Below are 25,721 nucleotides of genomic sequence, written 5' to 3'. Positions count from 1 at the left end.
TACCTAGCACTAAAGGAAGCGGCTACAAAAATGGGTTTAATAATAAACACCAATAAAACGAAATACATGAAAATAGGTACGCAACCACAAATACTATGGTCACTTGTTATAGAAAACGACGTCATCGAAGCAGTTAACGAAATTGTATACCTGGGAACGCTTGTCAATACAGAAAATGACACTACCGCAGAGATAAACCGCAGAATTTGCACGGTTAATAGATGCTATTTTGGGCTTAATCTCCTTTTTAAATCTACAGTTATATCAAGAAATACAAAAGTAAAACTCTACAAAACAATAATATGCCCAGTCCTAACATATGGTTCAAAAACCTGGACTTTAACAAAAAGCAATGAAAACATGTTAGGATGTTCCTGGCCAGGAACCAGATATCGTAAAACACGTTAAGATAGGACGTCTGAGGTGGGTAGGCCATGGAATGCGGATAGAGCAAACCGACCCAGCTAGAAAAACGCTCCTTGATAGACCTATTGGTCAAAGAAGAAGAGGAAGATCCAGAACAAGGTTCCTAGATAACATAGATTAAGATATGAAAAATATGGAAATACGTGCTTGGCGGAGGAAGGCGATGGATAGTGACGACTGGAAAAAAAATTCTTGCGGAGGCTAGGACCCACACAGGGTTGTAAAGCCAAAATGATGATGTTGATGGTATCGAATGCTTTCTTGTAGTCGACAAAAATATTAGTGCCAATGGTTTGGTGTATTCTGCAGACTTCTCTATATGGTTCTTTATCACTAGTAAGTGGTCGTTAGTGCTGTATTCAGATCTAAATCCAGCTTGTTCTCGAGGCTGATAGAAGTCTAATTTAGCGTCCAGTCTTTGTTTGATAATTTTTGTGAAAAGTTTATATATGTGTGAAAGCAAACTGATAGGACGGTAGTTTTTTTTTTAAATCTGTTATGCCTCCTTGCTTGTATAATAAAATAATGACTGCATTATTTCATTGAGAAGGAGTTTTTCCTTGTAGATGCATTCGGTAAGTCCTTTCTTTTCCTCAGTTAATATTATTGTGAAAATTAATATACTCGTTTGTCGAACGAATCGAAAGTTCGTCACAAAATCATCGACGTCGAACTTTGTAAGTGTGATAAAGTTTACTGATAATGTTCACTTTTACTTTGCACATGTATGACATTATTTGTTAATTATTTTTTATATTTCGTCTGTTTTTTACACACAGAACCTAAAACCATTGGATTAAACCGCTTTTCCGTCCGTGACATGAAAATCCTAATATTAGACCTTAGCCAGAAGATTACCTGAAATTTACTTTTTTTAGCGATTTTACGTATTTCCAGCGAATTTATAAAGTAGTTTTGCTACTTGTGTTAAGACTTCCCTCAATAATTTTGTTTTGTTGCCGATCCAATCATTTCTTTTCCTGTCTACTAGTTTGATGTTTGGCATTGGGCTCTCAACGGATCTTTCTCTTTTTGCTAATTTTTTCATGATTTCCTTGGTAAACGTCCAGTTTAAGCACCTTTTTAAGACAGGATGTATACCTACATTGATTGAATACTTTTGTCTTTAGGTATTGGGAATATTTTTTGTTTTTTAGTATATAGGTCAGTTTTTCGAATTATGTCCATGTCAGCCTTATTCTCCTTCTTTCACCTTTAACCCTGTATTTCCTATGCAGATTTTCTATTTAGTTCGTTTTATTTGCAGTCTGTTATCACTACAATATCATTTCCATGTCTTAGGTGATTCATATATTTTCCGTTTATGTTATTACCCCACGCACAATATAATACACTAAAAAAAGATGGCACTATGATGAAAGCCTGTCATTAACACTGAGAATTTTGAATCGTGACAAAGTCAAAATGACAGCGTTTTTGGTTATAACTAATTTTCGTACTACTTAAATTTTAAATGCATTTTGTTGCAATTGAGTTATGACTTCTTTTTCGAACAGAATTAATATAACGATTAAACATTCTCTTAGTGTTCGATTGTGTTGTAATACATATTTATAAGCTAATAACGAGAATAATATCCGAAGCTCTAGTTAATATTCTGACTTCTAGTTAAGTTGACATATCCCAATTCTTACATCGAGGACATACGTTTGACTTAAATGTTTTGATTTAATCCGTATGAATGTAATGATTTTGCACGTACAAAACGGGTAGTGGACCTAGTATACCAGTTTTTATAATATAAATCTTAGTTATAATATGGAATAGAACACACAATCCCCAAATGCCATGGCTGATCGTTTTAATCTGTCTTAATATAGTTTCTTTGTTCACACGCATTTCTGTTGGGTTGTAATTTTCTGCAGCAAAATGTCGTATTTTGCTTCAATTACAACTGAAATCACTAAGATAATCTTTAGTTTGAAAGACATTCCTTTTATATTGAAAAATATAGATCATCATTTAAATTTTAGTTGTACATTTATTTTCGTTTATAAACTACACATATGAATATTTTTTAACAGATACTAAGAAAATGGACAAATCCAGAAATAGACATTCCAGATGGCAGGAACCTGAAAATTCTTCGATTCCTAATGACTTTCCTCTGAAACCATTCAGTTATGGGCAAGATCAGGACATGAGAATCACAAGGTAAGCAGATTTCCATTTACGAGTAGTGTACTGGTCATGTTAAATATCTCAATGCTTCTATTACACAATTCATAATTAAAGTTACTTATAATTAACACTAAATATTCAACGTCTAAGTAATAATATCATTTACATTTCTAAAACTTACGTTCCTACCAAATTTGCCTAAAAAATGATGAAACAGGATTAGGTATTTTAAAATTTAGAAGTTACATTCAAGATAGACGTTAAGTTTACAAAATGGGAACGAAGCTGAGACATAAGCAATTCTTAAAGAAAAAATGATTATGAAATTATTAAGACAAACATATAAAAAAATCCTCAAAGGGTTTATTTAACATTTCGTTCTAGAATTTCGAACAAGAATAGGCATAATCTAAATGTTTATTTATACAGGGTGTCCAGAAACTCTACTGACAAACGAAGGCCGGAGGTTCCTCAGATAATTTTAAGATAATTTAACCCAATTCACCTAGTCCGAAAATGCTTCCTAAGGGAGCTAGAGCTCTTTGAAGATGGCGCCTTGTAATTAGTTTTTTTTAAATATCTGCAGAATACTTCTATTTTGAAAAACGAAAACTTGTACGATTATTTATCCTATAGAGTTGAATTGATTTCATCAATTGTGAATTTCTAGTTCCGATCATAGGCGTCCGTTTTGGGTAGGTCAACGGCTATTTTAACGCATAACTTTTTTGTCTTTAACTTTTAGATAGTAGATAATACATTTTTAGGTATTCTAGTACTAAAAGGTACTCTTACCTTAAGTCGGTAGGATACTCCGTTTTCTAGAAAAATCGATTTGAAAATTATTCGTTTTTTCGTCATGAAAGTTAAATTAATAGATGTCTTAATTAATTTTATAAATTATCTTTCGTTTCGATAAATGCGGCATACAATTCGTAAAAAAAGAAAAGAAGCAATAAATCAAATTGAAACAAAATTTTAAAAAACAAACTATTTATTACGATGGAACGAAACTAACCCAAAAAAAGTATCAAAAGTAGATAGTTACAAAAGATGCTCGATGTTGATGGTCATTAGTCTCTATATTCATAAATTTGCCCTTTTGCTTAGATAACGCCGAATTCTTGTTATTCCAAAATTATTTCTAAATTCGTTGCAAGCATCTTGTATTCTTAACTAGTAGTTGTGCACGATTTTGTATCGGAATGGAATAAACAAATACTTTTCTGCATACCCAAACACAATAATCCTTGCTGGCCAAGCAACTGGACCGCCTCTTCCAATCCAGTGGTCCTCGTAGTTCACCCACTTGAACACTAGATGTTGCGTTTTGGTATATGTGTTTAATTATATTTGTATACCGATAGTCAATTAGGCATTCTGTCAAGACTTCTAACACAAATATTAAAGCTAGTGGTTTATTATATTTAATACATTTTTCTATAAGATCTTTATTACCAATATGTTTTCATTTGTTCTTTAGATTTTTCCTAAAACTATAATCGGGTAGTGTTAATTATCATACATAAGAATAATGGGGCTCCATTCTGTTATTCCTTCTATCCATTTGTCACTAGCTCTTCCCGTATCACTTAAATATCTTCTATTTTATATATGTTAAATTCCATTTTTTTATAGGTTGAGTCGGATCAAGATAAAAAGAAAAATAACGTATTAGTTTAACTCACCCGTATTTGGTTGTCTTGATGTTGTCTCCCTGGTCGCTATAGATCATATATAATTTCTGCAGGTTGTAATCTTAATATACATTTTAGTTACTTATTGAGCTTCTACTACAGATACAGATACTTGTGCTACATCAATTATTCTTATTGAAAATTGCTATATATTTTTAACTCCTTTTTGCATGTATATTTTCAATCAATGTATTTGCAACAGTTATTCGACCATTATTTTTATCTGGTGTATGTTTTGCTCAATAGTAATTTTGTTCACGAAAAACTTAACTGCGAACTGAAATCACACGAAGTTACAGCTTAAGAAACAAGTTTAATTGAAAACTAGTAAAAAGTATGTATTCACTTTTATTTTGAGAAAATTTAGTGTTACTTGTTTTGTGGTTGCTAAGGGCCAGTAACATCACTAAGGAAACATATTTCCGGTTATAATTTTACGAGGTGGGCTCCCCAAATTCTCGATCTGCTATGTCGTGTTAGATTTTTAATTAACAAATAAACAATTAAGATGTACCCGGAATATATGATGAATATTACAATTCTTGAATGTGATATACATTATATACAGAACAATAGATGGATTTCATTTGTGTTTCGTTTTTATTTTTTACATTTAAATTCTAAATCTGAATTCTATAAAGAGAATCCTGTAGTCCAGTACAGGATTCTTCAAGCGATTTTTGCCAACATTTAATTGAGACACCAATAATATTTGGTCTCATGAAAATGGTGATTTACATTTCTAAAGAACTAGTTTTCATAATACTTTAAGTCGATTACTCTCCTTTTAGCAAGTGTTTGTCGTTTTGAAAATAATTATTGCAAGGTTTTTCTTTTAAATTATTTGTCGCACATCCTTCGTACTGCAGCCGATTGGCTTATTGTATATCCATTATTTCAAGTACATGTCATCTTCTGGACCCCATTGATCAACATACTGTGTCTAGTAATATCTATTGTAGTCATTTTCCGTCGATCGATTCGAATTTGACATTTTATTTTTGGGATAATGGAATCCATAATTAATTTTAATTGTTTCACACGTGAAAAAAGATTACTTATATACATCTAACCAGATTGTTTAGTACCTCCACTAATATTGCACATATTCAACATTTTTGAAGCTACACCAATTTTCGTTAGAAGTGTAGTTTCAAACTATTCCTCTTAAAACCGCCTTTCCCGTTGTCGCCCTAAAAATCATTTTTAAGCGTTGAAAATTTGCTCATTTAGACTTTACTGGTTGTCTACTAGTATTCATACATTTACCGCATTGTCAAAATACACATTGCGTGTGTAATAAGCTTACGCAATAAGATCTCATATACGATCTTGGTGACGTAATTTACATAGTCTTTAAGTTATTCGCATTTAAAGAAATTTTATTTGTTTCAGTAATGGAGATATAGATATGAGAACATTGCCGCCTAATTTAACAAGTTTACCCCCACCGAAATTATCTTTAACAAACAAATTCCCGGACAGTCACAACATAGACATCGAAAAATACAAACGTGAAGCGGGAATATTGCAAAGTTCGAAACAAGATGTAGATATTCGTCCTTCTATGTTACCTTTATCTTCGTCAACAAAAGACACTGATATTAGGCATCAGTCATTATTGGCAACCAAAGACATAGATATAAGACAAATGCCTCCAGCATTTGGTAAGTCCATAGCGACTTCTAATGTAGAAAACGACCAAGAAGACGAACCGATGCTTCAGATCGACACTGAGGATGATAAAAAGGAAGAAACATCTCTTCTGCCAGATTTGCCAAAAACACAAAGAGATTTGTACATGAGAATTCAAGCAAACCAAAAAGACAACGTCGCTGTTACTGAGACCAAAAAAGATTTTGAATTAGATGAAAATATTAATTGGTATTCGGATGACGACGATGAAGATGAAAATAGATTGACAATAAAAGTTGATAATGAAGATGTCAAAGACAATAAAGAAGATGCCATGGAACCAGCAAGTATAAGGTAAGTTTTTTCCTGTTTTCCCTTATGATTAATAAACCAAACTACTGCGATTATGCGGTATATTATACAGTGAACTCATGACAATAATTACACATGGATTTGACACAGGGAATACTAAATGTGAGATGTAATTTTTCTTCTAAACAAATCTAAGTCATTTATCAATAAAACTTTGTTTTGATAACAATATATGGTACACTTTTCACAGTGATCTAGAGACGTTCTGTATTACTGCACAACATCAGTTATTATGAAATAAATTTATAATAATCTGGACCCCTAAGAATCGGTTTAAATTAATATAATTATTTAATTTTCTCTAGCAATGAATTCCTGAACAATTCGCCCCAGATTAAACCTCAGGATGTGGTGGACAAACTAGGAGACCTTTCAAAAATAGATATTTCTGCAGAAGTAACGAAGTTACTAACTTCGATGAGCCAAAATCGTAACCAGTTTCCTTTTGGAAATAAACCAGCCGCCCCACAAGCAACTGAAGTTACACCGAATACTACTCCACCAAGGACTGCTCCGGAAATACGAGATCCAAGAGTTTCAAGACAGGTAATAAACTTAATTTCATGAAAACTTCTTTGATTAGCTAAAATACAATTTTCCCAAAGTTTGTTTTTCTGCCGAAAAGTAATTTTCTTAGAGCTCCCCAAAGTAGTTTCTGTTGTGACGGCATCGTTCGTTGCAAAAAAGCATCTCTTAAGAATAGGTTTAAATTGATTTAATATTGTATTTAAAATTATATATCTTTTAAAAAGACGTCCATATGAACATTTATGAACATTTATCATTTATGAACATTTATCATTTATTTTTCCTATGAATTTATGAATTCGTCCCAGATTAACTTTCGTTCACTGCAAAAGTTTTGGCGTCCTGCGAAAAGTTTTCTTAACAGAAAACAATCAGACTATCATTTTTTACACATAAATATACATACATACACATATTATAATCATACAACGAAAATTTTTTTGAACTAAACCAGAGAGTTCAATAGAAGTGCGTACATGTCAGATATTACTATACCTTACTATACCCTTCTTCTCTTTCACGTGATCTCTCTTTTAAGTGAGGTACATATATATATATATATATATATATATATATATATATATATATATATATATATACAGTGGAACCTCGATTATCCGTCTCTCTATTAACCGTCACCTCTGTTAACCGTCAGGGTCCATACATAAGTTATATTACCAACATAAATAAAAATTTAGTCATCAATTCATTTTGTTTGAGCAGTGCGGATAAGCCAAACGAAATTCGTTGAAATGTGTACGTGAAGTTATGCCATCACCACATTTTTTTTATGTAAATAATTATTGTTCTTATTGAGGGCTCTGTATTACACTTCAATTTAAATAGGTTATGATAAGTGATACCGTTCTTTTAGAGTTTCATTTTTAGAATCGCAAGCCGAAAATAAAAACGCAGAGCACAATAATTATTGCAGTCAATATCTGTGTGTCAACATAATTCAGTTTGATTCAAATTCGAACTTAGTCGCATTGAGCAAAAAGTTTGATGTTCCGAGAACGACAATCAATGATTTAAAGAAAAATGCTGATGGAATTGAAAAGTATGCTTCGCAAATGGACTTGTTGGATGGCCGGATGAAACATAGTTAGACAATGAAAAAAAAGCCACAAATGAATCACTCAAAACGGCACGACACGACACTCTGTATTTGTGTTTCGTTCAAAAAAGAAGCGGAGGTATTCCTTTGTCTGGACCAATTGTTGCCGGAAAAGCGTTGTTTTTCAACATGAAATTGAATGGCGATCCTTCATTCAAAGGAAGCAGCGGTTAGTTGGAAAAGTTCAAAAATCACCACGGTATACGGGAACTAAAAATCGAAGGTGAAAAATAGAGCGCCGCAAGTATTGAAGTCGTTGACGAATATAAAAGAAAGCTTCAAGATATGATCGATGAGACACGCGACAACGTGCTTTTCGTTAACTACTACGCACAACATAATGCATGGATGTCCCAGGAAATATTCGCTGACTGATTCAAAAAGTACTGCAAACCAAAATTTGTTTATCTATTTTTCTAACATCTTGATTTTTAAGTTTTTATACCGGAAGTACGACAATACTTGCAAGCAAAAAATTTGCCACCACAGGCGAGTCTCATTTTGGACAATGCACCTGCCCATTTTAAAGCCGGTATGCTGCGAAGTGACGATGAAAATATCACGTGCTCTTTTCTGCCTGCGAATACAACATCATTAATACAGCCAATGGATCAATCGGTCATTAAAACATTCAAAAAGGATACAGAAAAAAAATTATTCAAAACCTAGTTATGGAAGAGGAATATTCTTTGCCAGAATACTGGAAAGCATACAATTTAAAACACGCAGTCGACAATGCTGTGTCAAATTATTGTCAAATAAAACATACAAATAAAATTTGAGAGTTATACTATGAACTTTTTTTGTTCTGTTAACCGTCTTTTCGATTATCCGTCATACCCTTGGTCCGCTGCCCTGACGGATAATCGAGGTTCCACTGTATATATATATATATATATATATATATATATATATATATATATATATATATATATATATAGTAAACTCTTAAATATTGGGGAAATCTGCAAGAAAGACTCTAATCAGTATCAATTGTTTCGTCGAACGTTTTCGCCAAAGAGAATTAATTTGGCTTCTTCGGGGCTGAAAGAGAATAAATTATAATTAGCTACCATATATTATCTATTAAAAACATTATTGATCTTACCGTAACATAGAATTGTAGAGTTATAATGTTAAAAAACTTAGCTAGTAACAACATAGTGGTGTTTTTTTGTTACTATGTGCAAAAAAAAGTATTTTTTTAACGTTGGAAATGTATGGTAGCTTTGAACTTAAAACGCAAAGGTTTACCCAAGGTTAATCGAAAAACCCAATGTAACTACATTTAAAAGGAGGTAATTCTTTGAATTGTCGGCAATAACTAAATGTTTGATTGTTAGAAAGTTTAAATGTGAGGTTCCGTTTTACCAGAATGCATGTGCTGACAATTCAATTAGTTCTTTTGAATTTTTATGTCGTTAAGGTTCATTGGTAAAACCGAATGAAGTTAAATACCAGTATAGGGAAATATTATTTTAGATTTTCTTTTTTAATTATATTATATTGTTCATGTATTATTATAATAATATCTTATTGAGACTAACTCTACAATTCTAAGTTACGGTAAGATCAATAATGTTTTTAATAGATAATATATGGTAGCTAATTATAATTTATTCTCTTTCAGCCCTGAAGAAGCCAAATTAATTCTCTTTGGCGAAAACGTTCGGCGAAACAATTGATACTCATTAGAGTCTTTCTTGCAGATTTCCCCAATATTTAAGAGTTTACTATTTAACTTATCTGCAAAGATTAAATTTCTTTCCTATATATATATATATATATATATATATATATATATATATATATATATATATATATATATATATACATAACAAACGCTATGTTTATGTCGTGGTTTGTCTATGTTTCTTTTTTAACTGTCGTCCGTGTCGTGGCTCTACTTCCGTAACGTCGTGTCGTGGCACTACTTCCGTGACGCGCTTGCTTCAACATTTTACTATAGAGAAAAAGTAATACAAATTAATTTTGGCTTCAAAAAATCCTTCATTTTATTTCAAAATTTTATCATTGTCAAACAAATTTCAGAATCGTTATATAATGATTAATGCTATCTGCTCTCATATATGTTTAAAGTTTAACATGTTGGTAACAATCAACACACTTCTTCGGGTGGAAACAAAACGCCAAAATGTTTACTAGACACAAAAATGTGAAACACGTAACACCATTCGGCTAATCGTCGGATGTAAGCAAACAAACAAAAGAAGTAAACCCTACCTGAAGAGACTTGCTTACCCATATGGACATTCGAGCATACAATTCATTAGGGTGAGTAGTACAGGTGTGAGTAAATCAAGGACCACTCTTCCGTGCTTCAATGCTCTCCAGACTTTCCTCATCTCTCCCTTTCAAGCACGCTGATGCGCTATGGGAGGCTACTTTCATCAAAATGCTTTCCATATGAGTATCCCGGGTACAAGAACCCCCAATTTACCCAATAAGAACATATCAGAACAAAAAAAAAATAAATTGCAGAAAACTTAAAACTAATAATGGAGAAAAATACCAAGTATATCACAAATACAAAACAAAGAAAAGATTTATATAACATGTTAAACGAATGTTTAAATGTAATAAAAGAAACTGTAAAGAAATGAGCAATTAAAGAATATTAAAGCTATTAAAAATTGATTATATAAACTAAGTAGGGTCAACTATATATTAAATAAAGTTTCGGCTTATTTACTTATACATGAGATGTTTCACCTAATTGTGGTTTCTTTACAAAATGAAACGCGATTGAATAAGTATTATAATTCAGTAATTCAGCTGTACATGCACATTGTGGTAAAACATGCAGTGTGTAAGTAAATATCGGGAGTTTGCAAAAATATTATTTTCTTTGTTTTTTTAAGATGGTATTATTAAATTAAAATAAAAATCGGATGTTGCATTTCGGGAGTGACCGAGGAAGGGAAGTATAGCTTTCTTATTGTCTTTGACACGACCTCCCTCCCCCTACCTAAACGTTACGTAACCCTTAAGTGACCATTTTTACCCAAAAGTAACAATTATGTTGCGAAAATTACCGGAAAGTCGGTAAAATAACTTTGTTATTGTTTTAATCGTATCTGCGATAATAGTAAATAAAACAAGAGATTTCTAACTCGCAATAATAAACTTTTACTGCTAATCTTAACAATTTTTTTATCTTTTTATCTTCCCTATAGGGAAGTATTGGTGTGACGTTGGCGACTGAAATCATAAATTTTGTTCTAGAAACATTCATAGAAACGTAAATCTCTACCATCAATGACGTCGGTTCTTAATATGTTCAAAAGCGTTCCAGGTTTCACCCTGTCGAAAGCCACATAAATATCTTAACGTTGGTCGCGAAATTTTTGGAGAAGTACATTTTAGCCAAAAACTTCATCACTGATACCTAGCACATTCCTAAATCTAAACTGGGTATCATCTAGCTAGGTCTATTTCGTAATGAATAATGCTAAGAAAACACTTTTTAATGTGTGGCTCATCAGACTAATAATTAATCTATATTCGTCGCATCTTTTGCACGCCGTTTCTTTGAAATTTCTATAAAAACAGACTTTAACCATTCCTCAGATATTTTAACCAGTAGAATATACAGCATTAAAAAGCTTAACTAGAGCACTGAGTTGGTCCTCCTGTATATTTTTTAAAAGTTATTTATGGTGTTATTCAGGGTGACAGTGAATGAAATTAAGATAGTCATAATGGCAACCAACGTTCTGAAAGAACAGGGTACGTGAAGCAGAAACTGGGATGTTGTTTGGTCCAGTTGCTTTCTTGGTTTTGACTGATTTTATTGTATAAAAAAATTCAGATTTTAAAATTTTAGGCTCTTCTTGATTTAGATTGGTCTGTATGTTTGGCATTATCTACTAGAATATTAGTGTTTTTCTTATTATACAGGCCAAAAACTTTACGAACTTTCTTTTGCTGCAAATTAAACATGTCATGCTTATTTTCTAATTTTTCCATTTCTGAAGCCACTTTACTGTAGCTGCTCGTATTTTTTGTTTTATTTCTCTTTGTTTTTTCTTTATTCGTCTGCCTTGTCCTTGTATTGGCTTCTTTGTTCAAAAAGGTCTAGTATTTCTTCAGTCATTCATTGAATCTATTATAATATGTTCTTCTATAATAGTTATAATATGTTCTTCTACTATCTTCGTCATATGTTCACGAAATAATTTGTTTTCTATATTTTCGGTCGTTCTTATTTCTTTCATGTGATTGTTGACATCATTTTCTATTTTATTTTTGTTGACATCTAGTAGAATTCGTTTGTTGATGTTTTTTCTCTATTCGTTTTATTTTCGCTTGCATCGGCAACTAAAAGGTTGTGATTAGATCTAATATCTGCTCCAGGGTATGTGGTAACCCTACTGATGGAATTCCTAATTATTTTGTTGATAATAATGGAAGAAAGAGGTATGTATTTAAAAAACAATTCAATTGGAGTTACTACTCATCTGTCTAGTTTTGCCAGATACTCAGATGCTTCACTACTGGCGTCCGGAGAGCAGGCGAAGAGTGTTCTGGAATTATTAAATCACTTGCATCAACGTAGCACACAATGCAGAGAATTGCCCTTTTGGCAGTAAGTCGCTGTGCGAAGCACTAGTGTGGGATGTGAAATAGATCCTACTGGTTGCACATATTGTGTTCTTGAGGTCGCTTTATAGTTATGGACATAAAAAATCGTAGGGCACCTGCTTAAATGCTTTCAGTGGAGGCCACAGATCAAATGAAAACCTCACAAGAACTGGTAAAAACTTGCATGATTCTATATCTAACTGAGCAAGCACCATGAACTTATTTGGGGTTTGAAGGATTGGGTAGGTTGACTGCAGGAAATCGCTAACAATAGCATTTGTTCGTGCATTTAATCACTTGCAAAAAATATTGTGATTTACGGATGTGAATGCGATACCATGCCAGATTGAGTTCTGCTGAATCTCGAAAGCTATCTTCAGGCTTTCTATATTCCGCCGAAACATTGTCAATTGTTGTCAATTTTTAAGTTTTTTTTTCAATTTTTGATATTATAGTATGAATTCAATTTAACAACACTGACTACAGCAACGTGTTTATGTGTATTACTGACAACGAAAACAAAATAAAAGGACGTACAATACAGTCGAAGGATTTCCCGTAAAACATAAGAATGGAAAAACATAACAATATTGTACAATACATTCGAGGAATTCCCCGTAAAACATAAATGAAAAGGATTTCTAACTTGAGAAATTCCAATTCCATAGTTTTTTTCTTTAAGTAAGAAAACAAGTTTGCGTAACGCTTTGTTCGATCTCTCCCCCTCTCCCCCTGTAACTCATCGTAACGTTTTACAACACCGCCCCTCCCCACTAATTGCGTTAAGTAATACTTGAACGATCCATGAACGATCCATCCCGTCGTTTATTATACCATGGAACGATCCCTTACATTTTATCTTTTCAGTCATTTTTATTTTTCTCAAAGCTGTGCGCGATCCACCGCTCTGTTCGTAGTCCGCGATAAGAAAGTTATGTTTCCAAAAAGAAAAGATTACGATGTTGTAGGTATTTTGTGGGAAAAATGTAATTTCGTTGGAAAATCTAAAGTAAGCAGCGAGAGTAACATATTGACAGGACTTTGAAATAGTTAGTTTGTTAAAAATTTGTAGTGTATAGTTTTTTGGTTATATATGAATTACATATAATATGTCAAATACACCATCCACAACAAGGATTGTGAAGTGAAAACAACTATTGATTTCATTGATTTAATCTAATATACTCTTTGTTTTAGGATCCTAGATTAAACCAAGACAAGAGCGACACCGCAAGGGTGGATCCCAGATTGTCAACAGATCCACGACATAGACGAAGGCAGAGTTCGACTGAAACTGCACTTAGACCAGATAAAGTAACGATTTATGAACAAGGAAGTTTGGATAAAAGTGCTTCTTCTGACGATGATATTGATATTAGAGGTAACTCAAATAATCACACATATGCATATACCCTTGGTTAATGCCTAACTACTTAATATTTTTTGTTATGCCAATGAGTGTTACTTATTACTAAAATTTTAAGGGATACAAGTAAAAACTAATATATATATATATATATATATATATATATATATATATATATATATATATATATATACATATATATATATATATATATATACATATATATATATATATATATATACATATATATATATATATATATATATATATATATATATATATATATATATATATATATGATAAAATATTGTTTTTCGAAAGACACTATTATCATGTTTCTATTCATTATACAGTTACTCCAGTGTGCTTGCCTTATCTACCATAATTCTTGTCTAGTTCGCTGATTTTGCCTTTTACTGTATTTATAAATTAGATATCTTGGTCAGATATTTTATTTTGCAACCTTGAATAGGTATTGTCGATAACAAATTTAATTCGCTTTCAAATTGTGAGTCATTGTAAATCATTGTTATGGTATGCGCTGACTAATGCGGTATTGAAGAAAATGTTACTTTCCAAGAAATGTATGATATCTGTGACGTATTGTATTTGACATTTTTTGTAATGTGCTTTTCGATTTAATATTAAGTATCGTATTACATTTAACATACAAAATAAGTACAGCCAATTAAAATTTTCTAATAGTATGTAAAATAAAAAAAATTCATTTGAAAGTGAAATATTTTTTTTAAAAAGACTATTTACTTAGATGTGTATATTTTAACACCAACTACATATTTTTTGCAATCATCTACAATATTAGATTCTATACTTGGACAAATAACATTAATATTATTAATATTTTTTATTTCAGGCTTGAGATCTGATGTCGATCTTAGAAGTCTTCAACTGCCATTCAAAGGTATTCAAAACTACACACCAGCTTCAGAGATCGATGCCAGCTTTAATTCGCATCCCCCTTTAACATGGAAACTGGTAATAGCAGAAATACCGAGGCCTGATTATACTGGTCTAAAACTCAGTATAAACGATGCCGAAAAAACTGGAGATCCTAGATTAAGAAAAATCTTCCGCCTCAGCATCGAGGAACGAGACACTCCTTTAAGTCCAAAGGCCAGCCCGAAAGCAAGTTCCTCTACTGTGCGAGTTGATCCTCGCCTAAGGAAAACGGAGGAACCGAAATCTGAACCAGTAACAACTTCAATGAATTTTAACCAACAAATAACGATGATCAGAAGTTCTCCCTTTTATCAGAGTTTAACTAGTCAACAGAAGTTGCTGTTGAACCAAGAACTAAGTTTGCGCAACGATTCAATCCAATATGCATGACCCAGTGCTAAACAGTCTTCTATCTAACTTAGATGTTATTCCTGGATCCAACACACATCCAACTCATAGTTTAAGTGCAGCACTATCTATTCTTAACAACGCCAGTTCAAAAGTTAATCCCATGATGAACCAAAATCCTGCAATGATGCCTCCCATGGGACCAAATATGAATCAGCCAGGATTATTAGGAGCTGCCCCTGGCATACCAAATATGCATCCAGAATTCCCAATCAACTTCGATCCGAGGAACGGGGGATTATTAGGAAATGCACCAATGCCCTTCGGTGGTTTCCCCCAACAACAGGAACCGCAAAATTTTAACTTCAACGATGATTACTATCCACCCGAGAACCAGGGAGGTTTCCGCGGTGGTAATAGAGAAATGAGAGGCTTTAACAGGGACAGACGAAGAGGGGGTAGAAATAGCTACCACAGTAGGCACAATGGCAATAGAAACTTTAGAAACAATAGGAATAATCGGTCAAATAGAACCCATTCGCCTCCGTAGGGGTGCATTATTAATTTAGTTTTTAAATATATAACTTCTTCCTTGTATATAAAAGCATTGTTATAGGTAATTTAGTATTTTTGTACGATATCATTCGACTGTTCAAAGTTGAGTACAGTTTTTTACTTTAAACGAAAACATAAACCCAGTAAAATTATTTAATTTAATTACATATGTAAATATACTATATTGTGATCAGTTATTTTGTACCAAGTTTTGATTCATTATCAGATTTTTATAAGTGGAAAAAGTTATCAATCACTTCTTTTATCATGTTACCACTTTATCGCCTGAGAAAGTGCATATGGTGACTTAATTTTTTTTAGTTTGACATATAAGGTATGTGTAGAAGAGCTCAAAACGCATACTTGTAGAAAGTTTTCTTTATTTATCTTATACCAGTCGGGATCTGTATAGGGTTAGTTGTAGTGAGTCCGAAGCTAGATTTTTGCAAAAATATCTGGAAAAAATGTAAGAACAAAAAATGGACGTTATATACTTTTATTTTTCAAAATTTCAACCTTTATATCTTCGAAAGTATCATATCTACGACAAAACAGCATCCAAGTAAAATTTTTCGCAAGTGAATTTCCTATCAAAAGTTGCTTGTACAATAAATACAAAAATTGCAGCGGATAGAAATGAAAATTCGCGAAAAACAGCTGTAAAAATAACGTTTTGGAAGTTTGCTTGTAGAAAATCCGAAAACACTTCTGAAAATTTCGGATACAAAATTAGAATTTATCTCCAATCCAAAGACGCAAAGAAAAATGTTTATTTGTAAAAAAAAATGTTTTTTGCTTGGCAAATAATTCGTAACTCAGCTATTACCAAACTTTATAGAACCTCTTCATACTTACAATAATTAAAAAAATATTTTTTATAATCTACATTATCGTCATCGAAATTCACTAACTGTCAAAGTACTGTCGTCAAAATGTCAGTTGGCATAGTCCTAAGATACTATTACCGTGTAGAATGCTAAAGAAGGAAACATTTTCAACAATTTTTTGTATCCTATTTATTATATATGGCAATTAGAGTTCTTCTAGGTTATTATACAACTTTTGAAGGTTACAAGAAATTTTTCTTGTTTTTTTTTCATTTTTCGTGTATTTTAAAGATGGCGTCTAAAATTTTTCGTCCAAAAATGACTGCTTCATGGCGGATAGTTAATCTCTGGAGTGGAAAATCTAAAACACAAAATTCGATAAGGGTTTTAAAAAAGAAGTGCCCTTACGTGATAGTTTACAAGAAGAATTGAAAATTCTTAAAAAAAAAAATGATGTGTTCAGTGTTAGAAAAAGAATTGCAACATATAAATTTCAAGGCAATATCCTAAAAACCGTTATTCGGATGACAAAATATGAATCGTCAGATGAACTTATCAAGACTATTTTTGAGTACATGAATTGTCAACAATTTTTTTGAATTCGAAACTTTGTTTATGAATGTTAATGTAATGTAAGTTTCATACATTTGGCGATAATCGTGCAACTCATTGATACTTTATTTATAAAATTATACCTATATATGTATATATATATATATATATATATATATATATATATATATATATATAGACTCGGTGTATATGCATCCTTCTATGTGGTAACACTTAAGGAAAACGTCCTTCGTCTTTAACTTTGGTACTTAGTTTCCATTGGTATAACGAAGAACCCTATTGATACATCTTATCATATTCTTATGACTTTTCTTTTTATTGAGAGAAAAGTTTTAAGGCTGATGTAACGAAGAAAAGGAAAGTCCTAGAATCTTGGAAAAACTTGGTACAGTTTGTACTTAGTACTACTCTGGTGTAGGAAAGAATCTTACTTTTTCTTATATTCTTGTGCCTTTTCAGGTGTCGGACTGGGGTTTCTGACCCTCTTTTACCTACTTCGCAAATTTCTATCAATAGGTCGTAGGTCATCACAGTTCATTATCATAATTCTAGCTTTATAACCCTGTGTGCGTCAAAGCCTTATGATAAAGTGTCAAATGTTCGTGGAACGGCATAAGATAAGATAGGTAATCTTGTCGTATAAGCCGGTTGACATCTCTGGGGTTCTCATCTTCATGGTACGGAGGGTCGGAAATATATTTTTAAATTGGTTCTTACATCTTTTATTGTTACATCTTACTATTTACATATTCACGGTTATTGATTAACAACATGCTTAGATGACGATGATACGGTTAACTTTGAATTTAACTTTGACTAATGATTGATTAATATTGACCTCGATTCCTTGTCTAGCTACTTTGATATTATGTCAATCTAATCAATCGTTACTGGGGTAATTGTTTATATTATTATGCTTAGCTTGTAAGGTGCCGCTTTGCTGCAATGAATTTGTTTTTATAACAGACACGCATATGTTATACAATGTGTGCTCTAGATTTCTAATTGACCTAATAAAATTTGGTAAACAATTATTTATTCCAGTCAGCAAAGCTACAGAAATGAAAATATATAAAAAGATGAGAATATATTATAAATATAAATATATGATGCATGAAAAAAGAAATTACGTAGGTATAACAGTTTTTAATGCACTTTGAGAGTCAATGAAATTAAGAACTCCGAGTACAACGTTTTTTTTTTTCATGTTAAGTAAACCATGATACCAAACGCCGATTATGGTGAAGTTTCGTCTTACATATTTTACGACAACTTTTGGTGGCATTTGTAAGTAAATCGTGGCAAAAACAGAAAACGCTAACAATTAGTAGTAATTAACATCTCGCAGATACGTTACTGACTGAATACGTCGATCTTCGTCGTAGAAGATTAATACAATACTTGGTACAATATAACTTAAAAAATAATTAGGCTTCTTGTAATATGTGCCAATAAATTTTTAAGCCTTTTGGGGGAAGGTTTTTCAATTGGGGACTTTATATTTGACCTGTAAGTATCAAATATAAGACTGAACTGCACTGATTGTAGCTAAAGTCTTTATAAGAAACCAAAAGAGTGCATGCATGGTAATGAAACTTGTTTTGTATATTGTCGAATAATGTATAATATGTTGAATTCTTTATTTATTAGTATTTATTTATGTTATTTAAGGTAGTGATTTATCATGAACAAAGACTTCCGTGGTATTTTCTTTGTTTACGCCGTATTTATTTCAAATAAGGCAGTGATGTAACGACTCAAATTTCGATAGATCGGACCAATCTCCTATATTACAAAAAAGTAATGTTATCAATATTTGAACTTAATGTAATACAAAAGTTATTAATTTTTCTGCAGATTTCGAAGTCAAAAATAATTTTAGAGGTTACTTATCCAAGATTTATAACCCAGTGTATACGATAACCTTTGGTAAAAGTTATAGCAGTTGCTTTCTAAAAATATTTAGTGTAGCTATTCCAAAAAAAGGCGTTAAAGAAATATAAATTTTAACTACTATCACAATTATAGCAAATTCCAAATATGCGAAAGTTTCGTCGTGCAAATTTTAAAAGGAGCCATTTTATTTTCATTATTAAGCCAATCTTTGTAATGGGAACAATCGCGGTCGCAAGTCTATCCGAATAATAGATTACACTAATTAAAACTTAGCAGAAAAATAATTTCCCAAATACAACACTGAATAAATAGTGAACTTCCATTTCGCCGGTTGGGGGAATCGGGAACTCTAGCCGAAAATACTTAATTCACGTACCTTACCATACTTGTTTTCTGTAGATTAACTGTCACTGTCGCTGGAAGCAGTTAATACCTTTCTTCGGTCTTAACAACCACACAATTTCTTCCAAGTATTTAAGGATATTGTGACGAATTCTTATTGAGATAACAATTTAACAGTTTCTAATTTGACATGAACATTTTGCAGTTTCTGTAGAATTTAGATCTGGATCATATAGCTGACGTTTTGAAGAAACCTAGGTACTTTCTTAACGTATTTCACAAAACGTATATTCAGTATGATCTTTTCGTTTGTTATTTCATGTATTTGCTGTTTCAACACTGTTACGAATGGTATATTTTTTTCTATGAAAGGTATATCCGATTTTATAGTATTACTGATTCATAGTATAACAATTTGTGAACTGTGGTATGTAGCATTTTATTTATATACCCAAGAGGCCGGTGAAAAATTTTAATAAACCATTTTTTATAGCTTTATTTTAATTTGGGTAATTTTAAACTCCAGACTCGAAACCTGTTTTAAAAACCAAATTGACATTCTAAGCTAACCTATTTTCTTTTGAAATGTTTTGGAACAATCAGTCACTCCTATCTTTCTAGCGGTTCAATGTACCTAATGTCTGGTGTATGCATATAAGTTTGATTAACTCACAATTTTGTTACCTTCTAGATTTATCTATTTAGATTTTAAAGCATACAGCACGAGAATCATTTGATTCAATCAGTAATCGTCGATTGCATTAAGTTTTAACCTTATAATCCTTTTCCCATACGTCACTCTTCCAATTCACTCGTTTAGCGTTTTGCAAACGTTTCTTGGATATATGATAACAACCATTCTCATTAAAAAGAAATGTATTTCTAATCAACCTCTTTTTCATAATGGTTCAGTTCTGATAAGGTTGTTTTTGTAGTTTGATATTAACATCCAGTCCCAGTTGTCCACAGCTGAACATGGACTTCCTGCCTCTGCTACCTATCTATCCATCTATCATGTGTCGTCCTTATCCATTTTGAAGAGATCGTCCCGACCTCTCTTAATCACACGTAGTCTCCGGCTCCATTCGTTGTCCCTCATTCTCTGCGCGTACTTAACCGGCACACTTAAACGGTAGAAAGTGTGTATATTGTTCCCATATATACTACTGCGTAATATATATGGAGAAAAATATACTTTCTTTCTATATAATTCTTTATATAGTTAATTTTTGTTACTAAGTGAAAACTTCCTGTTCCAATAACCTTTATTGAGGAATCTGTCATCAGTTACTCCGTATAGGTTGCAATTTTGACTGCACTTATTCCCGACCGGATACACAGATATTTTACAATCAAGTTTTTTTTCGGAGCGCTCTTAATCGAACAAATTAATACTATGTATTCTAGAAATTTTCCACCTCTCGATATTGAATTTGATTGCATTTATTTGACGCTCAACGATTTTTTATCATCAACATTAAGAATATCATTGAATAACAATTTACTTATTTCTCCCTTCGTTTTTTCTCTCTTGATCTTTGACGTTACTGCCTTATTAAAATAATTGATAATTAAATTATATTAATTCTAATTTCCGTTATATTTTATTAATTATAATTTTGTAGTGTATGTCAGTGCGGAAAATTATTTATCGATGCAATATTGGAATAATAAAAATCGACAGAAAGGACCAAGTACAGTAGTTAGTGGATTTTCTCTTTAGAGTGGTTTTAGTGATTATTTCTATAAACACGTTATAAACCTATCTACAATTATATGCAAAATAAATCATTGATATTGTTTTATAATACTTTGTAGGATAGTGATATGTATAAGGAAGTGAAGAATCTTAAAAGAAATATAATATTTTTTTTTCTGAAATTTGTTTAATTCACACTTTGAGAGAGTGAGATCCTAATAATGTCCTATATTACCAATATATAGGCTCAAAACATCCAATTATTATTGGATGAATATTTATTCTTCCAACTTTTAAGTGTATTATCAATCCTCATTACTAGACGCTACATTTCCGAGAGTTTGTAACGTATATCGAGAGAAATAAGACAATTTTATTCATTTTTATATTCGAGCTCCTTCTAATCTAGTCGAGCATTTTCTGGTAATAAAACTCTGATAACATCGAGTTTTTTTTCAAATATCTGGTACAATTCTCTTTCGCACTTTTTTTTTCATCCAACAAACTAAAATAAAAATGTAATGCACATAGTATGTGTAATACAAATCCATGATACGGTTCGAATTTTCAACTCCCGCTGTGGAGTCATCTTCAAGATTTGGAGTGGGTCAAGCCTCATTCTTCCGATTTTCCAGTTCATCGTACAAGCACTAATATTTTTGTTTAGTCTGGTCTTGTAGGAACAAGGCAACGACAACAAAACAACCATAAATTCACTAATTTTTCGTATAAGGGTGATTAACATTTTGATATTTTTAATTCATACATGTATTCTCTATTATATATTTTTTAATAGCGTTCCTTCCGTTTTATCCACTTTGCTCTAACTGTACTGTACTCCCATTGTTCTGTAATAAATTTCTTAAAACTTGTTCCCGTGAGTGCTTGTCTGTACTGTTTTCTACTAATGCCGTTTTAGTATTAGCTACTAGAACATTAACAACATATTAATAAGGAGTGTTTCATGGTACTACTCTTTTATCTGATAATCCCTCTCGGAATATTCTCAAGATTACTTAGTGAATACCCTAATCATGTTTGTTTTTTTTAGTTCTCTTATTAGTTGCGTACTATATTAATTTATTTACAATCCTTATTAACTATGTTGGGAAAAATCGAGATTTTCGTTTTTGGTTCTGGTTTCAAAAATTGGTGTTTTTTATGATAACATAATAATATATAATAAAATTACATTTTTAAATATTGTTTGACGTTCGAAGATTTCCGATCGAAATCGTTAAGATTCCGATTTGTGCGAAAAGTATAACCAACAAGTTGAGTTATGTTTTTCAAAAACATAACCCAATTTAACAACTTGTTGGTTAGACTGTTTGTTCATAGACATAATATCTAGACAGCGCGCTGTAATCTAAACCCGTTCCCCTAGTGCACCAGAGAAAAAAGATAAAAGTAGTCCTTCCATCTCTTTCTAATAGCCGGAGTTTATCGACCACGTGCCATTCGCATTACCAAGCAATCTCCACGTGGTGAGAAGGTCACGTGGTCGATAAACCCTGGCCATTAGAAAAAGATGCAAGGACTGTTCGTATCTTTTTTCTCTGTCGCCATAGGAGACCGAATTTAGATACCTAGACCGCGCAGTCTGGATATTATATATATATATATATATATATATATATATATATATATATATATATATATATATATATATATATATATATATACGTGTGTCTGTGTTTGTTTTTGAAAAACATAACCCGACTGTAAATGTCTTTTGAGAACGATTTCCGGAATGGAAATCAAAACGTCATTTGAAAATATAATTTTCAGTACAATCAATTGCGGCTTAATCCCATATAACATAGTATTTAACTTACACACCACAAGAAAACGGTTCACAACCTTTTTAAACTACTATTGTATTTTAAAATACTTATAAATTTTGAATGAGTTTCTCCATATCTCTTTCGCACTTGAACAATGAAGCATGAAGGTTCAAATCGACGTTCAGTCAATTTTTAGATTAGTTAGATAGTCAAGTGGGTTTCTTTTTTGATTATTTTTGGAACCGCTGACTAGCAAATTTGGAAGAATACTGCTAAATTGATTCATTAATTTCTTAAATTACTATAAGTATAGAATAACAATGAAAATTGCATCTGTTTTTGACCTGCTTTGCATAAACTCAATCTGACTTTTGGATATTCCTGTCTTTCTATTTGTACAACTCTTTTTTCCCATCTTTATAATTAAAATTCAGCAAATTTGTGAACCACCATTTTCTGTTTCACTATTGATACGATTATGGTCCCAGTTTGTTATTTATCTGGCAAAATCATTACTTAATAAGCTAGTAAAGTAACTTCATAACATTTTGCATCATTTTAGTGCAACAATATATATTTTGTTTTCATTCTTATATATCTAATCTGATTAAACCCTTTTGCTTTCTGTTTTCCACACTTGCCTATTTTATAGATCTCTCTTTTGTCTTCCCCAGATTTTTTAGTTCATAGTATGGATTTTTACATGCTTCTGTCTTGCCACAGCTTTAATATTTTTATAATTTTAAATATCTTAGTCAGACCTGTTTCTTAGTTTTTCGTTTCATACTTTTTTTCATGGGCAACGTTTGACTCACATCAGGTCTACTAATTTTATTTTTTTTATTTCGGTAGTTTTTTGTTACCAATTTCTACAAATTTTATTAGTACTACTTTTTCTGTCCTATCTTATTTTCTCCTACTATATTTTATAATTTATTTACAGTCTTGCCTAGATATACCTAAACATTTTCTCACCTAGATAGCTTTCTTACCTTTTAGCATCCACTGCAGCTTTGATTTAAAACTATATTTGATTCCTATAAACCCTTTTTAAGCTTTGATAAACACATACCTTGATAACAGCGTTAGAAAAATATAATATACTTCATTGATATTACTGAGACATACACTACAAATATTAATTTTCATATTTGTATACTTTTGTTATATTTTGTAATCTCGGTTGTATATTTAATATTAATTGTATATAGTGTAAATAAATAAACTTTTTGATACGATAATTTTTTTTATTTTGCCCAAAACATTTACATATCGATGTTTTATATTTACACCAAGGATATTAATTGAGACACACAAAATACTGCATCGCCCAATTAATTATAGAATAAGTAAGCGGCATTGGAAGGGAAAAGTTGTCCTCAATGAGAATCAGGAAACAATAGGTCAGGCTAGGTTTCGAAGAACATGCGAGCAGCAGAAGACATGGAAAATGTTGCCAGAATAATTTATCAAACCCCAGATAAGTTATACAACAGTGGATAAAGAATATCTACATTAACTGCATATACCATTATTTAATATGAAAATTAAAATAAAAAACTTTTTTACTTCTAAGTTTCGGGATACAGTACTGTTTCATATAGAGCTAAATAATAAGGTTTTGAAACTAATCTGGCGAACTGAGAATACTTATAGCTTTTGACACAGATGGTTGTTTTTTTTACTTTTTATTAAAATAAAGTTATGTATATTAGCAAACTAAAGTCAGCATATAATGAAGAAATAAACAATAGGTTCATTGAACATTAGGGATAATAGAACAGCACAGCCAATGCAGAGGTCAAGCAAGACCAAGATGGGTACTGAAATATACAAGCAAACAGTAAAACGCCTAAACAAATTGTGACGGAGACCTAGATGACTACACTTTTCAATGAACACCTCTGTAACTTGTTGATAGCTTTCATTTCCACAAGAAAATTAAGGAACTTGTTGGGGTCTTCAATAAAACTATGTAACAGGCATGAAACACCACCCAAACGAACTAATAGTACAACCTCATGATATACTTAATATATGGAAAATACGCAGCAAATTTGTTCAACCGATCAGAAAACACAACCCTCACTACAATTGGGAGATCAATGGATTGGCTCAAGAAGTTTGAAAACTAAAGTTGTTTATAACTATTAAAACGTAAAAAAGCAGAACCAGATGGTATGTACACAGAAACAATTCAGTGACGCTCTTCAACGATATCCAAGACATGGAACCTATTCCAAATGATTGGGTTCGCCCTACCCAAAACTGCACATACGAAATTCTGCAAAAACTAGCAGCTAATAAACTTCGAGTCATTTTTGAAAACTTTTCTTGAAAGTTTATTTTTTCTGAAGCCCCTTGTTGAAAATCAGCCGTACTCCAGCCAGTTATGGACAGGAATACTAGAGGTCTAGAACGTCAAGAAGACAAAATTTATGAAAATATCGAAAACTCAAAAAAATAACTACAATCTTCTAATATACAGAACCAAAGTCGAATAAGTGAACAAATATCCATTGGAACAATGATTAACTCCACAAATGATTACTTTCAGGAAATCAGAAAAGAAAAGGCTTGACCAAATGTTAACAAAATAAGAAGAGTTAAAGTTTGATTTAAGAGTTAGGTTGGCGAGGTGCTACGTTTTCCCGACTTTGTTTTATGGAATGAAAGCTTGGACCTTGAATACAACATAAGTGAAAAAACTGGAATCATTCGAGTTGTATATATTATGTATGTTCTGAGAAGGATGAATAAAGAAATGAACATTTTAAATATAATATATCAATCCTCATTGTCGTCGATGAGTTTATCGACAATTCGGATAGCTATATATATGGCTA

The 25,721-nt window shown here is 31.8% G+C and overlaps 1 protein-coding gene across 1 annotated transcript in view; it reads left to right on the top strand.

The window, feature by feature from the left end:
- The window catches only part of su(sable) (suppressor of sable RNA-binding protein), a 35,024-nt gene extending 18,774 nt beyond the window's left edge, over nt 1–16,250 (top strand). The window contains 6 exon segments of the mRNA XM_072526219.1: nt 2,472–2,601; nt 5,661–6,254; nt 6,578–6,818; nt 13,720–13,903; nt 14,763–15,210; nt 15,212–16,250. Coding sequence (XP_072382320.1) covers nt 2,472–2,601; nt 5,661–6,254; nt 6,578–6,818; nt 13,720–13,903; nt 14,763–15,210; nt 15,212–15,746 — 2,132 coding nt within the window. The 3' untranslated portion in view covers nt 15,747–16,250.
- The last annotated feature ends 9,471 nt before the right edge of the window (nt 16,251–25,721 follow it).

The sequence above is a fragment of the Diabrotica undecimpunctata genome, chromosome 3, assembly GCF_040954645.1.
Source record: "Diabrotica undecimpunctata isolate CICGRU chromosome 3, icDiaUnde3, whole genome shotgun sequence".
Lineage (NCBI taxonomy): Eukaryota > Metazoa > Arthropoda > Insecta > Coleoptera > Chrysomelidae > Diabrotica > Diabrotica undecimpunctata.
This window is presented reverse-complemented; position numbering and strand designations above follow the sequence as displayed.